The sequence below is a fragment of the Chanodichthys erythropterus genome, chromosome 15 (genome assembly GCF_024489055.1).
Source record: "Chanodichthys erythropterus isolate Z2021 chromosome 15, ASM2448905v1, whole genome shotgun sequence".
NCBI classification, from domain to species: domain Eukaryota; kingdom Metazoa; phylum Chordata; class Actinopteri; order Cypriniformes; family Xenocyprididae; genus Chanodichthys; species Chanodichthys erythropterus.
The window spans coordinates 20,342,067-20,357,314 of record NC_090235.1 but is presented as its reverse complement, the minus strand read 5'-3'; the positions used below and the strand labels follow the sequence as shown (position 1 = coordinate 20,357,314).

The window sequence follows — 15,248 nt, the reverse complement described above, 5'->3', positions numbered from 1 at the left end:
ATGAAGCCACGGATTTTACTGACCTTCCTGACGTTTATTGGTTCTTGTGAGTATGAACTTGACTATTTTTTTTTTTTTTTTTTACAGTGGAATACTTTTTAGTCATTTTGTGTTCTATTCACCCATTTGTGTGCACCTTTTTTGCATAATTTGACCAGAAAGATTTAAAGATCATATTTTGAGTTTTGTAGCAAAAGAATAACTTTTTTTTCTGATGAGACTAGCATACAAACTGTGTAATTGCTTTTATTTGGATAGCCTAAATGTCCTCAGTAGTGCGTTAAATTAATAAAGTATGACCTCAAAGCTAATTTACATATTAGAATATTAATATTTGCTAATATTTTACTTGTCTTTAGCTACATAAAACACTCCTGTCGTAGAGTTTCTTTATCCTGATGCATCTTTTTAGACTTTAAAAGTTTATAAAAGTAATTTCAGCTGTAATTCACCAGCTCTATGCTATTTTCTTTGTTAAATTAGTATTCACAGACACACAGTGTTTCTCACATAATAGGGAACATGTGAACCTTTTAACTTAAGTGTATCTGAACACATTAAAATTGAAATTTGGATGAATAGAGTAGAATTAAGCTTAGTATTTAGTTTAAACCAGATAATGTGTTTAAAGCAATATCTATATAGCCAATACTGTAGTTTGTTCAGCTAAGAGTTAATTTTATGACCCAAATTTAATCTTAGGAAAATTGAAAACTTAGGTTTAATTGCTGATTAAAATCAAACGTATAAAAATTAGAAATAACAGAAATTAAATGGTGACAAAAATTTTGCTATAATGTTGAAAGAATACACAAAAAAGTAGAATTGCATTTTTTTCACTATGCAAAAAAGTTAATTTGTCTCATCTGATTGTCTTATTAATGTATTCTTTACATGGATCTTTAATAAGTTATAGAAAAAATACCATAAGTTATCAGGGTAGAGCAATCATATACATCCTGCATTAAATCCATTTTTCTTCTCAATAATTCAGGCTTTTATAAGAAACAAACATTTGTTCTGCTTGTATATTAATATAAAGAGATTAAACGACTGGACTTAGGATCAAAACAGTTTATTTTCAAACCAGATGTTATTGCCATGAGGTTAGATCATATACGTTCTTTAGAATAAATCTCCTGTGGAATAATAAATAAACATAGTCGGAAAGTTGAACAGAAGGAGATGGGGAGTCTCAGGGAGGAGGGGGGAGAAACAGATGACCTTACAGACAGAGGGTCTGCGGTGACCTTGGGCGGTATTAACCTTTGGGGTCCCCTCCTGGACAGCAGAGCGGTCCAAAGCGGGTGGAGCGAAAAGAGACAAAAGTGGCCACCTCTCCCCACCCCCTTTGACCCCAACACCCTGATCTCCATAACACTGCTCCAGCCTTACTGGGAAGCAGGGGTACATTTAAAATCGCCTTAAAGCTGTTGGAGGTTTATGTGTGTGCATGCCTGAATATGGTTATGCTGGAGTAATCCCGCTTCAGACTCCTCATCACTCCAGTAAGCTAATTCTCACAAGTCACCCATCTAGCTAATCCACATACAGGTCACAGGATGTCTCTATCACAGGAGTAAGAGTAATACACTTTACTAAAGGGACAATTATGAAGTTAAAAGCAAATCATAGTCTGGACCTGAGCTTCACAAAGTTTCTCCTACCAAGTAGTTAGATAGATCTTAGTAAAGTTGGTAAATCTTATAGCCAAAGTAAATGGGGCTGAAAATGCTGGGTTAAAAACAGTCCATGTTGGGTTGAAAATGGAAAGACTCAGCAATTGGGTCAAATGTTTGCCCAACCTGCTGGGTAGATTTATTCAACCCAACTATTGTTTGAAAATTATACTGCTTGCTTAAAATGAACCCAAAATATGTTGGAAATTAACATTTATTAATATGTTTAATTTTCAACCCAACTTGGGTTGTTTTTAACCCAGCATTTACGCTGATTTGGTGCTCTATTATTATGAATGTTGAAAACTGATACATTTTTAATTTCAAATCTATCCTCGAAATAACTTCCATCTCCAGTTGATCACCACAGAAGTTATGAGCCGCTTCACACTCTAAAAAATACTGGGTTGAAAATGGACAAACCCAGCGATTGGGCTGTTTTAACCCAGCGTTAAAACCCACTATTAAAATGCTTATTAATAAGTGTTCATCTTTTGATTATTGTTGCCTCTAGTAATCATGTGTCTGATTTTTAATTTCCAACCAATTTTGGGTTCATTTTAAGCCAGCATTATAGTAATTTTTAAACAATAGTTGAGTTAAATAAAACTGCCCAGCATGTTGGGCAAACATTTAACCCAACCACTGGGTCAAAACAACCCAATCGTTGCACTGTAAAAAATAATTGTTGGTTTAACTTAGAGAGGTAAGTTGGTTGCCTTAAAATTTTGAGTTCATTGAAATTAAGGGGATATTATGTTCTGTATGTGAACCACATTAATTATTAAAGTTGATTTGACAAGAAAAAATGTTGTGATAAATCATGAAAATGCTTTTTTATAGTGTGAGTTTGTCCATTTTCAACCCAGCATTTTTTAAAGTGTATAATATGCTGATTTGGTGCTCTGTTATTATGAATGTTAAAAACTGTGATACGTTTTCAATTTCAAATCCATCCTCGAAATAACCAGTGGATCACCACAGAAGTTGTGAGCCACTTCAGCCTGTACATTTATTGCTCTAATTGAAGCAATACCCATTTCCTCATGGTAATGAAGCTGCCGTAATAACCTGTAATACAATGTGCTGGCTAATCGGCCACAAAATGAGTTCGTTTATAGAGGCCTTAAAACTGGTTTCAATGGTTCTGTTAAAGAAAGTCATCAGGGTTCATCAAGCCAAAGAGGAACTAACGGTGGCATTAAAACTCACATGTTGCAGCAGAGGGACATTTTAACCCTTGGTTGCTCCATTAATAAGATTGGCTTAATGGAAGCCCTGGACCCCCTTCTGGTCCTTATCCCAATAATTAAAGACCTGAGGCCATAGTGATGAGGTGTCCTCCCCCTCCAATTGGAGCATATTGCTTATTGATTTTACCTAAAGGTTTCATGTCTGAGAAAGACTTTTTCCATAAAAGCTGGTGACCTACAGACATGATCTAATTAATAGAAAGTACCATTATATATCTGAAAAATTGCATTGGAGTCAGATACTTCATGAAAAGTGGAGCACAAACAAGCTAATTGGTGAGAGGTAATGGTTAATAAGGAGGGCGTAGTTAAACTGCAGGGGATTGTTTCCTCTCAAGTGTGTTTGCATGACTTTGAACTTGGCGTATGCCACCTAATGACAATCAGCGTTTAAACAAAAGACAACTTAGCCTCAGATGACCAACACAAAGGAGTGTTTGTGCAGACAGCTTGTGGCTGTTGTAGTCAGGAAGAATTTAACTCCCATTATGGAGTCAAAAGAAGCCCACCCGGAGCAGCGTGATCCCCCCCTTTCCACCCAGCTTCTTTACAATTCCTCCTCCAAGTTATTCAGCCATTGTTTACGTTAGATCTCCTGCTGCTGCCATGGATATAATGGGAGAAAAAGAGAGCGAGAGGAATTTGTGAATGTTCATATGCATTTAGAATTTCTTTCAAAGGCATATATCACTTTTTCAAAGTGGCAGGCCAGTTTCAGTAATGCTAAAATCTTCTCTGGACAAAGGAGAGACCCATATAGAAATTATAATGAGCATTAAAATTAGAATATTTGGCTTGAGTCTTATAGCTCTGGAGTGTTCAGTTCTAAATCCTCTGACTGTTTTTTCCTCAAATCTCACTTCTGTTTTTTTTTTGCTCCTCAGATTAACCATAAAACAGACCCGTGCAGATTTATATGTACACTACCATTCAAAAGTTTGGGTTCAGTAAGACTTATTGAGAATAAATTAATACTTAATTGCATTAAATTGATCAAAAGACACTAATGACAATAAAGACCTTTGCAATGTTACAAAAAACGGTAACACTTTATTTTAAGTTGAAGTAGTTACACGTTACTACATGTACTTACTATGGTAATAACAGTAAATTAAGCATAATTACAAGTAACAAACCCTAAATCAAACCCTAACCTTAACTCTATAGTAAGTACCTGTAGTTAAATAATATTACTTATTTGAGTAGATACAATGTAACTTCATCACAAAATAGAGTGTAACCCAAAAAACTTTAGCATCAAATATATGCTGTTTTAATACAGGACACTTTCATTTGTACACACATATTATTATATTATATTATATTATATTATATTATATTATATTATATTATATTATATTATATTATATTATATTATATTATATTATATTATATTATATTTATTATATTAATTATATTATATTATATTATATTATATTATATTATATTATATTATATTATATTATATTATAGTAAGGTAAAAGTGATGGTGAGAGTGTTACAGATCTTTGCCACATTGACCCTTCATGGACTCTGATTAGAGACGAAGGACATTAGAATAATGTCTGGCCTTCAACAATAGTTTGTGAAGTTCAGGTCCAACCTTAGTCTGGGGACAATGGACCGAATTGGGGGCTGGGACTGTGTGTGTGACTGGACACAGGCTGTGTGCCTTAAGCCCCACGTTGTTCATCCACCCTTCACCAACTCTCTCATGACCCTTTAGGGACCGAGGTCACAGCCCAAGGGGTGGGGATGGGTGGGGGTCTCCTGCTGCTCAGAACACCATCCACAGTCCCCCAAAACCCCATTTCCATCCACCTCTCATCTGAATGATCAGAATTATCCAAAGACTTGAGCTCTTAATCACACTTCTGTTCAGGTCTCATGCAGGTTCTAGAGGGTTATTAGACTTTATAATCAACATACACTTCATCATCACCATTGTGGCAACCATGGAGATCTTAGAATAGTGTTTGATGTATAATGACAAACTTCTCTGATGGAAAGATCATGGAATTCATAGATTCCATTATAAAATGGACAGAAACAGAAAACCTTAAAAATCTTTTAAAATGGTATATTGTTCTCTAGGATGGTTAGTGTTAAAGATCCAGTCCATTTATATCACATTTCCTTAGTTAATTGGGTATATCAAGCAAAAATGTTATATTATATTTGTACACCCATACTTTTATTGCTTAGGCCCATGTGTTATACTCTATATCTCTGAATCCAGCTTGTGTGACATAACCCCCCTTTCCCCTGGGACCTCTGAATTTCATTAACACTTCGGGTGCAGTATAAGCCAGGGAAGGGTCAGATGTAAGCTAGCCCTCATAAAAATGAAAAAAGAAGAGACAGACTCGTCCCATCTACATCTGCTCAGTGTATGAGCTCACTGGGAGCAAAAGGAGCATCCCAGATATTCCCTTCAGTGGAAGACATTATAGCTCTATATATTTATGGACTCCAGAACTGATATTGTTCAAGGTATATGAGTCCAAGACATGATTGAGCTTATATGGTCATGTTGTCATGGTTAATGTCAGATTTTGCAGCAGTGGTTCCTAAAGTTTGCACGCTAGATTGAAACAACACTCTTAAAACTCTATAAGAACCAAATAATTATTTTCATTCTATACTAAAATAAAACCTAAAACTCATTTTAAATGCTACAAGAGAATTTAGCCATCACAACATTACAATATGAAAAAAAAAAAATTTGCTAAAGATTAAGTTAATGGTGCACACTAAAAAAATGCTGAGTTAAAAATAACCCAAGGTGAGTTGAAAATGGGCAAACCCAGCGGTTGGGTTAAATGTTTGCCCAATGTGCTGGGTAGTTTTATTTAACTCAACTATTGTTTAAAAATTGCTATATGGCTAGCTTAAAATGAACCCAAAATAGTTGGGAAATTAAAAACCAGATGTAATTATAGATAGACAAAAGGTGAATGTTTATTAATAAGCTTTAATATTTTATTAATATAAATTTAATAGTTTAATAGTTTATTAATATAAATTTATTAATAAGCAATTTAATAAATGTTTGTTGTTTAATAATTATTCATTGAACATTAATAAATGTTCATTTCCAACATACTTTGGGTTAATTTTAATTAAGCAATACAGTAATTTTTAAACAATAGTTGAGTTAAATAAAACTACCCAGCAGGTTGGGCAAACATTTAACCCTACCGCTGGGTTAAAACAACCCAATCACTGGGTTTGTCCATTTTCAGCCCAACTTGGGTTGTTTTTAACCCAGCATTTTTTAAAGTGTAGAGGCAACAATAATAATCAAAAGGTGAACATTCATTAAAAAGCAATTTAATACATGTTTATTATTTAATTATTATTAATTTAAACATATTAATAAATGTTATTTTCCAACCTATTTTGGGTTCATTTTAAGTGATCAATAAAGTAATTTTTAAACATCAGTTGAGTTAAATAAAACTACCCAGCAGGTTGGGTTAAAGATTCAACCCAACAGCTGGGTCAAAACAACCCAATCGCTGGATTTGTCCATTTTTAACCCAACTTGGGTTGTTTTTAACCAAGCATTTTTTTAGAGTGTGTTATTAAATTGTTAGTGTTTTTAAAGATTAACTTTAAGTTAGCATTAGGTTATGGTAAAGGTAATTCAAATGTAAAACTGCACAATTAAATATCCAACATTAGCATACCAATATCCGTATATGTAAAAGTATTGCTAATTTCTCAGATATGATCAATATATTACAGATGTACATTGCATCCCTATAGAGAAGCATAACACATCATCTTTTGTTACAGCTCTAAATGAGCTATAAAACTAAAAATATCAAATAATAAGCAGCTAAATGCACTTAAAATGGATAATTCACTCAAAAATAAAAATTCTGTCATCATGATATTTCACACCTGTATGACTTTATTTCTTCTGCAAACACATGAAGGCATTTTAAAGAACTGTACATACAATGAAAGCCAAAAGGTCCAAAAATCCCATGTTTTTGGCTGATCTATTCATGTCATGGCTGTCATGATCAAGTGCAGGTGGCGTTCGAGGACCCCAGTGGTCAGAAATGAGTATATGTTCGCAAGCAGGGAAAGAGTGCTTATTGGATGGGGGGTAGGTTATATCTATCCACCTAACAGATGCTGAAGGAAGGTACTTCTCATCTAATGCAAGTTCAAGAGCAGACTTGTGCTCTTTTACATAACAGCTGCTGGAGACACCGGACATCTCCAGAGGTCACATTAAAGGTTGCTTTAGGTCTGGAGTTCTCCATATGAAAAGCACAGAAGATGTGTGGAATGGCCATGTAGCGAGTTGACAATGAGAGAGGACTGGGGTGAACCAGTGGCATGGGAAAGTCACCCTGGAATCAGCCTGAAAGGAAAATGTGACTGCTGGGGGGTTTGGAACAGTGGGGGTTTGTATAAGTGGGGGGCAGATGGTCCAGACTGAGAGAGGTGCAGAAGGCTCCTGGTGGTTACCCAGAGTTGTTTTTTTGGTGTCGTCACAGGCCTATTGTCATCAGGGTGGGTTTACTCAAAAGAGATTCCTCTAACTTGACCCCATAACTCACCCTAATTCTCCATCCCTTCTACTCTGGCTTTGTCACAGCCCTCTATGCTTCACTGGCTGCATTGCGTTTGTCTCTATTGTGATAACCATGTTTGGTTTGATGATACTGAGTAAATATGCTTAGATGGTATAGTTACAATGACGTCAGTTCTGAGACTCAAATGCTATCTTTTTAGATGTGGAAAGTTTCAGAGCTTTCGCTTTGGCATCTTGAAGTGACAAAAATACATGCATATCATAAACCCAAAATCCCTGAGACCAAAAAGGACTTTTAGCCATTTTAAAATAAAAAATGTTTCCATGAAAAGTAGCTCAAAATCATGCTAACTTTAATGTATATACAAGTCAAGTCATTTATTTCTAAAGCGCTTTATACAATATATATTATATCATAGCAGCTTCACAGTAATAAACAAGAAACTAACAATATTAATGTTGCAAAGTTATGAATACGAATACAATTTAAGCTCTAAAGCAGCTCTAAAAAGACAATAGTGCCATTATTCAGTTCCGTTTAGTTCAGTGTTGATTTAATTTAGCTCAATAACAGTGTGAATGTTGCAACGTTCATTAGTTATGATGCAAACTCTTACACTCTCACTATTACAGATGGTAATAGTGTCAATATTCAGCTCAAATCATGTTGAAACAGATTCGATTCAAGTTGTCATTATCCAGCTCAATTTAGTTCTCATTCACAAGTTGATAATATTGCTGAATATTAAATGTCTTTTAAAACTGATAGGACTTTGTTTTGATATATCATCTTTTTTAATACATATAACTGTTATTATAATCTCATTTCTGCATTGTAGACAATTTATTTTACATACATAATCTTTACTTTTAGGGTTTGTTTCAGTTGTGTTCTGACCCATCTCTCACTTTCAGGTTTGTGTAATGGATCTGAGTTGGCTTTCCTTACGGAGCCCAGTGATGTGATCGCGGTACGGGACAGGCCGTTGATGCTGGACTGCAAGGTGGAAGGCGAGGGTCCCATCACAGTGACGTGGCATAAGAACGGAGCGCCGCTGCTTCCTGGAGTAGGCAGTCGGGCGAAGATCCTATCCAACGGCACGCTCCTGATCCGGAGCTTCCAGAAGAGACGGGATGGAGATGCTACCGATGCTGGGGAGTATTACTGCGCTGCACAGAACCACTACGGCATGCTGGTCAGCCGCAAGGCCCGTGTGCAGCTTGCATGTGAGTGACTGAGGAGAAAGCATCTCAAACATGGGCAGCTAATTAAATAAACACTTTTAATGATCTAAAGGCATGGTCTGAAGTGCATGGCGCAGGTGCACTTAGGGCGTGTCTGAATCCACTTTTGCTAGTTTAACGACAAAAAAAAAAAAAAGGTTCAGAAGGGTTGTACCTAGTCTCTTAATGAGTCATGGGTGTGTTTTGGGCATATAAAACCAATCAAAGTGTCATCTCCCATTCCCTTTAAAAGCCAGCTGCACTTGCACCATGATGGATTGCTATTTACATAGACACCCTCAACCTGACGAGTTGGTTTAAATACATTTGTATTGCCACAATTGATCAAATAATTAGCCAATTTCATTCATCATTACTGCAAATAGGTCATTCTAATACATGCAATATGTACACAATAATAGTCTCTTACATTGCAGTTGTTTTCAGTGGCCTCAAAATAGCAACACGCCAGCAATGCACCTGAACACACCTCGTTTTCAGACCAGCACGCCCATGGGTGAATAGATGGGTGCGAGTGCATTTGCTATTTAAACAACGTGGCTCTGGATGTGAAAATGATAACTATGTCAGGCTGAAACTAGCAAAAAACATTTGCATCGTGCCTGGAAACATATTGCACCGGGTGTATGATAGGGCCCTTTAAATGGATAGTCATTCATTATGATATTAAATCGTATGCTTTGCCTATACTTTTAATTGTTTATGTGAGAAATACAGTGATATAGTGGCAGCACAAATATCCAATTACACTTTGTCTGTTTTTACTATATCCTTTCCCATCTTCCTCTGGCTCTCCCTTTGGTCCTATAAAAGCAGTAGGGTGGGTGATAATCCTGTAGAATTATAGTTGTCACTACATGCTTCCCCAGAAGGTGCTACGTTACCATGGCAATGAACTCTCATTGGGAGGCCCTTCTTCTAACACCCCTATTTATTGATTATATGAATGACCAGGCTATCTAGACCACAAAGCTCTTGGCACCTCGTCCTACATCCCCAATGAAAATCAACATTTTACATGCCAATATAAGTTATCATGGTAACTACACATATGTGAAAGAATAATTGTTATACCACATGGAATACTTAAAGCGAAAAAAAATTTAATAAATAAATGTTCTTTTTTCAGTATCTAGGAAACATCTAGAAAACAATCAAATGTTAAATATATATATATATATATATATATATATATATATATATATAATATATATATATATATATATATATATATATATATATATATATATATATATATATATATATATACACACACACACACAAATATCCTCAAAACAGGATAAATTTACTTGGCATGCAAAATCATGATGAGAATATATCCTGAAACCTCACAGTTGTGTTACATTTATGCGTAATATATAATAACATTATATATATTTAATAATATATATATGATTAAATGTATATTTCTGTACAATTTGTTTTTTGTTTTTTTTTCAAGGAAATTCTCTTGTGCTTGCCCAGGCTGCATCTGTTTGATCAAAAATACAATAAAAACAGTAATATTTTGAGGTTTTATTACATTTTAAAATAAAATTTTTGATTTTTATTTTACTATATTGTAAAAAGTAATTTATTCCTATGATCAAAGCTGAATTTTCAGCATCATTACTCCAATCTTCCGTGATCCTTCAGAAATCATTCTAATATGCTGATATGCTGCTCAAGAAACTATTAACTTATTATTATCAGTGTCTAAACAGTTGTACTGCTTAATATTTTTGTTTAAATTGTAATCCATTTTTATCAGAATTCTACGGAAAAGGATTAGGGCCAAGCAATAACAAAAAAATAAAACCATCTCGAGATTAAAGTTGTTAAATTTCAAGAAAAATGTTGTTAAATTACGAAAAAAAGTCAAAATAAAATGTTGAGAATAAACTCATTAAATTATGAGAATGAAGTCATTAAATTACGAGAAAAAAATCATAATTTAATGAATTTGTTCTTGTAATTTAACGACTTTTTTTAGTAATTTAATGAGTTTATTCTCAACATTTTCTTTCGACTTTTTTCTCGTAATTTAATGAGTTTATTCTCAACATTTACTTTAGACTTTTTTCTCGTAATTTAACGACTTTTTTCTCGTAATTTAATGACTTTATTCTCATAATTTAATGAGTTTATTCTCAACATTTTATCTCGACTTTTTTTCTCTAAATTTAACGACTTTTTTCTCGTAATTTGATGAGTTTATTCTCAACATTTTCTCTCGACTTTTTTTCTTGTAATTTAACGACTTTTTTCTCGTAATTTAATGACTTTTTTTCTCGTAATTTAATGAGTTTATTCTCAACATTTTCTCTCGACTTTTTTCTCGTAATTTAATGACTTTATTCTCATAATTTAATGACTTTATTCTCAACATTTTATCTCGACTTTTTTTCTCGAAATTTAACGACTTTTTTTTTCGTAATTTAATTACTTTATTCTCAACATTTTTTCTCAACATTTTTCTCGTAATTTAATGACTTTATTCTCATAATTTAATGACTTTATTCTCAACATTTTATCTCGACTTTTTTCTTGAAATTTAACAACTTTAATCTCGAGATGGTCTTATTTTTTTTTTTTACTGCTTGGCCCTAATCCTCTTCCGTACGATTGTTTGATGAATAGAAAGTTCAAAAGAATATACAATAGAACGTATCTCACTCAACTAGTATTAATGATTATTTATATTTATTAAATGGATTATTATTTATTATTATTATTACATATATCTCACTCAATTCTCTTTGTCCCACAGCTCTCCCTAAATTCCACACTCACCCAGAGTCCATGTCAGTAGATGAGGGAGGTGTTGCACGTTTCCAGTGTCAGGTCAGTGGCATTCCTGAGGCCAACATCACTTGGGAGAAGGACCGTGTTGTGCTCGGAACCTCTGATGACAGGTAACATGGTCATCACCGACAGTCTTTCTTTATATTCTTCCTCACAATCTCCTCCAAAATCACTCATTTATGTCACTCCTTCTCCACAGGTACACACTTCTCCCAATGGGTATTCTGCAGATTACAGGAGTTAAGAAATCAGACGCTGGTGTCTACCGCTGTGTCGCCACCAATATCGCCAACACCCGCTACAGCCATGAAGCCTATCTGAACGTAACCGGTCAGTAGTCAACCTTGATCTGACAAACACCCCAGACTGCATGTGCATAACCTTAACCTTCATCCAGTAAATAAGGCCTGAATTGTGCTAAATTATGTTTGTATTGAACATGTGGTTTGATGAAGGACACAACCTGAACATTGATTACCTCAAATGTCATGCTGTCAAATGTCATCTTTATATTAGTGATCTGTAATTTAGCTCCAGTCTTATCATCTCTTTATCTACTCTCAGGAGGTGTCCCTCGCACCTATAAGGAACCAGTCATCCTGTCCGGCCCACAGAACCTCACCATTACCGTCCATCAGACCGCCATCCTGGAGTGTATCGCCACCGGAAACCCTCGCCCGATTGTGTCTTGGAGTAGACTTGGTAGGAATCCTCATACTTAAAATGTCCAAGGATAACTTAGGGTGTGTTCACACTTGGCAGGTTTGGATCAATTAAAATAAACTCTGTTGTGATTGTTCTGTTAGTGCGGTTCATTTGAATAAGAGTGAATGCTGCTATCTGGTGTTCACCAAACAAGCAGACCAGGACCCCTGAAAAGGTGGGTCTCTGTCTGCTACCAAACAAACTCTGATGCGGTTCGATTGAAATATAAATGCAATATTGACCAAAGACATCTAAATAGGATGTGAATGTCACAAGATATGACCCTAAAAAGGACAGAATGCTCTAGAATACTTAGTTTTTCTCATCGCAAGAGCTACAGTGCGTTTCCCATTGTGAACTGTGTCTCCTTGCAGCAGATCTTTGTATGTCTGACGGAGGAATTCCTTGCTCTGTTTTGACTCTTTTACACATTTTATAAGCTGTTAAAGGTGCCCTAGAATTTAAAATTTAATTTACCTTGGCATAGTTGAATAACAAGAGTTCAGTACATGGAAAAGACAAACACTGAGTTTCAAACTCCATTGTTTCCTCCTTCTTATATAAATCTCATCTGTTTAAAAAGACCTCAGAAGAACAGGCGAATCTCAACATAATACCGACTGTTATGTAACAGTCGGGATCATTAATATGTATGACCCCAATATTTGCATGTGCCAGCTCATGATCAAGGCATTACACAAGGGCAGCCAGTATTAACGTCTGGATCTGTGCACAGCTGAATCATCAGACTAGGTAAGCAAGCAAGAACAATAGTGAAAAATAGCAGATGGAGCGATAATAACTGACATGATCCATGGTATCATGATATTTTTAGTGATATTTGTAAATTGTCTTTCTAAATGTTTCGTTAGCATGTTGCTAATGTACTGTTAAATGTGGTTAAAGTTACCATCGTTTCTTACTGTATTCACGGAGACAAGAGCCGTCGCTATTTTCATTTTTAAACACTTGCAGTCTGTATAATTCATAAACACAACTTCATTCTTTATAAATCTCTCCAACAGTGTGTAATGTTAGCTTTAGCCACTGAGCACTATCAAACTCATTCAGAATCAAATATAAACATCCAAATAAACACTATACTCACATGACCCAAAGCATGCATGCAGCATACATGACGAACATCTTGTAAAGATCCATTTGAGGGTTATATTAGCTGTGTGAACTTTGTAAATGCACTGTATTATAGAGTCGCGAGCTCGAGATTTAAAGGGGAAGCAGCCTGAATCGGTGCATATTTAATGATGCCCCAAATTAGGCAGTTAAAAAAATTAATTAAAAAAATCTATAGGGTATTTTGAGCTGAAACTTCACAGACACATTCAGGGGACACCTTAGACTTATATTACATCTTGTAAAAAAACGTTCGATGGCACCTTTAATGAGTTCTCAGCTGGTAAAAAACAACATCATTTAGTACAGCACAGAGCATTGTTTTGGATGTTCAGTAAGTTGGATGTTCAGTGTGAACACTAAGCAAACCAAAACTAAATGTGCAGAAAGAATCAAGAGAACCGAACTACAAGTGTGAACACACCCTTAGTTGTTCTCTAGTTCTGAACTTCACGTAATTCATTACCTTCTCATCATTTATTTCCATCAGATGGCAGATCCATCGGAGTGGAGGGCATTCAGGTGCTGGGCACGGGCAACCTGATGATCTCAGACGTCTCCCTTCAGCACTCTGGAGTATATGTGTGTGCTGCCAACCGGCCTGGCACCAGGATGAGGCGTACCGCACTGGGCAGGCTGGTAGTGCAAGGTAAATCTCCTGCATTTCTAATGGAAATCCAAAGAAGATATTATTTTGTGACAAATACTAGTCATCTTCCACTTCAAACTTTTTTAAAATCTCAGATTCAAGGGTTAGTTAACCCAATGAATTTTCTGTCATTAATTACTCACCCTCATGTCATTCCAAACCGTAAGACATTCATCTTCAGAACACAAATTAAGATATTTTTGATGAAATCCAAGAGTTTTTTTTTTATCCCCCATAGAAAGCAATGCAATTACTGTCATTCAAGGTTCAGAAAAGACATTGTTAAAATAATTGATAAAAATAGATAATAGATAAAATAATAAAATAATCGAATCACAAAAGTATATGTTTTAGATTCATTATTTCGTAAATGTTCCAAACTCATGTGGGAAGTAATAGCTGACCCCACACTGCTTAATCCTGATTTTTTTGTGACACAAGTTCACACAGCGCCACTATTACAGTCATTTTCCTATTTGCACACTTCACTGAGCACAACATAGAAAGCCTATTATCCTTTGTGCATGTTTGTTTGTAGATGTGTGTATATATGGGGGTATGAAGTATTTGTCAAACACTATGAGGACCAGCAGAATTGGCTTTGAACATGAACCTTGGAAGCTCACTGGTCAGTCAATATTCAGGCCCTCCTCCTCCTCCTCTGCACTGGGTCTGATGGTGTGGGACTCTGACTACCATTATGGTAATTATGGCCTGCTGGTCCTGTCCAGCTGGGCTTGAGAGGGATAGCTTGGGTAATGAAGTCAGCTGTTAGGAGATATCCCCCCTTCAACACCCCAATGACAAAGCTCATCCATCACCCTGCTACTGTCCGTACATTCAACCTGATCATATATCCCTGAGGTATATATATATGCTCCTCTCATTGGCTATCTTCAAAGTATCTGCACACTGGGGGTCTTTAGGACAAAAACAACATGAGAACAAATGGGTAAATCATCCACGAGAGGGTGGAGTGCAAAAGTCATATTTAATATCACACAGTCAGTAGCTGTGACCATTTAAGCATCTAAGATTCATTTGAACATAAAAGTGATAGCCAGGAGACAGAAAAACATAATCAAAGCACACTGAATATCTGCTGTATATAAAATCCTGCTGGGATAATGTAGATTATCCTCTTGTCCTTTAGCTTTCTGCATCTGTTCATTTGTTAAAATGTTGTTGGAATTGCACCCAGGTGTGCTTTCTCTATCTGTGTC

General features: G+C 35.5%; 1 protein-coding gene across 1 annotated transcript in view; it reads left to right on the top strand.

Moving 5' to 3' along the window:
- The window catches only part of si:ch211-57n23.4 (immunoglobulin superfamily DCC subclass member 3), a 31,616-nt gene continuing 16,368 nt past the window's right edge, over positions 1–15,248 (top strand). Inside the window, exons 1-6 of the mRNA XM_067361323.1 lie at positions 1–46; positions 8,403–8,714; positions 11,503–11,647; positions 11,737–11,867; positions 12,102–12,239; positions 13,867–14,025. Of these exons, the coding sequence (XP_067217424.1) occupies positions 1–46; positions 8,403–8,714; positions 11,503–11,647; positions 11,737–11,867; positions 12,102–12,239; positions 13,867–14,025 (931 nt within the window). The remainder of the gene's footprint in view (positions 47–8,402; positions 8,715–11,502; positions 11,648–11,736; positions 11,868–12,101; positions 12,240–13,866; positions 14,026–15,248) is intronic.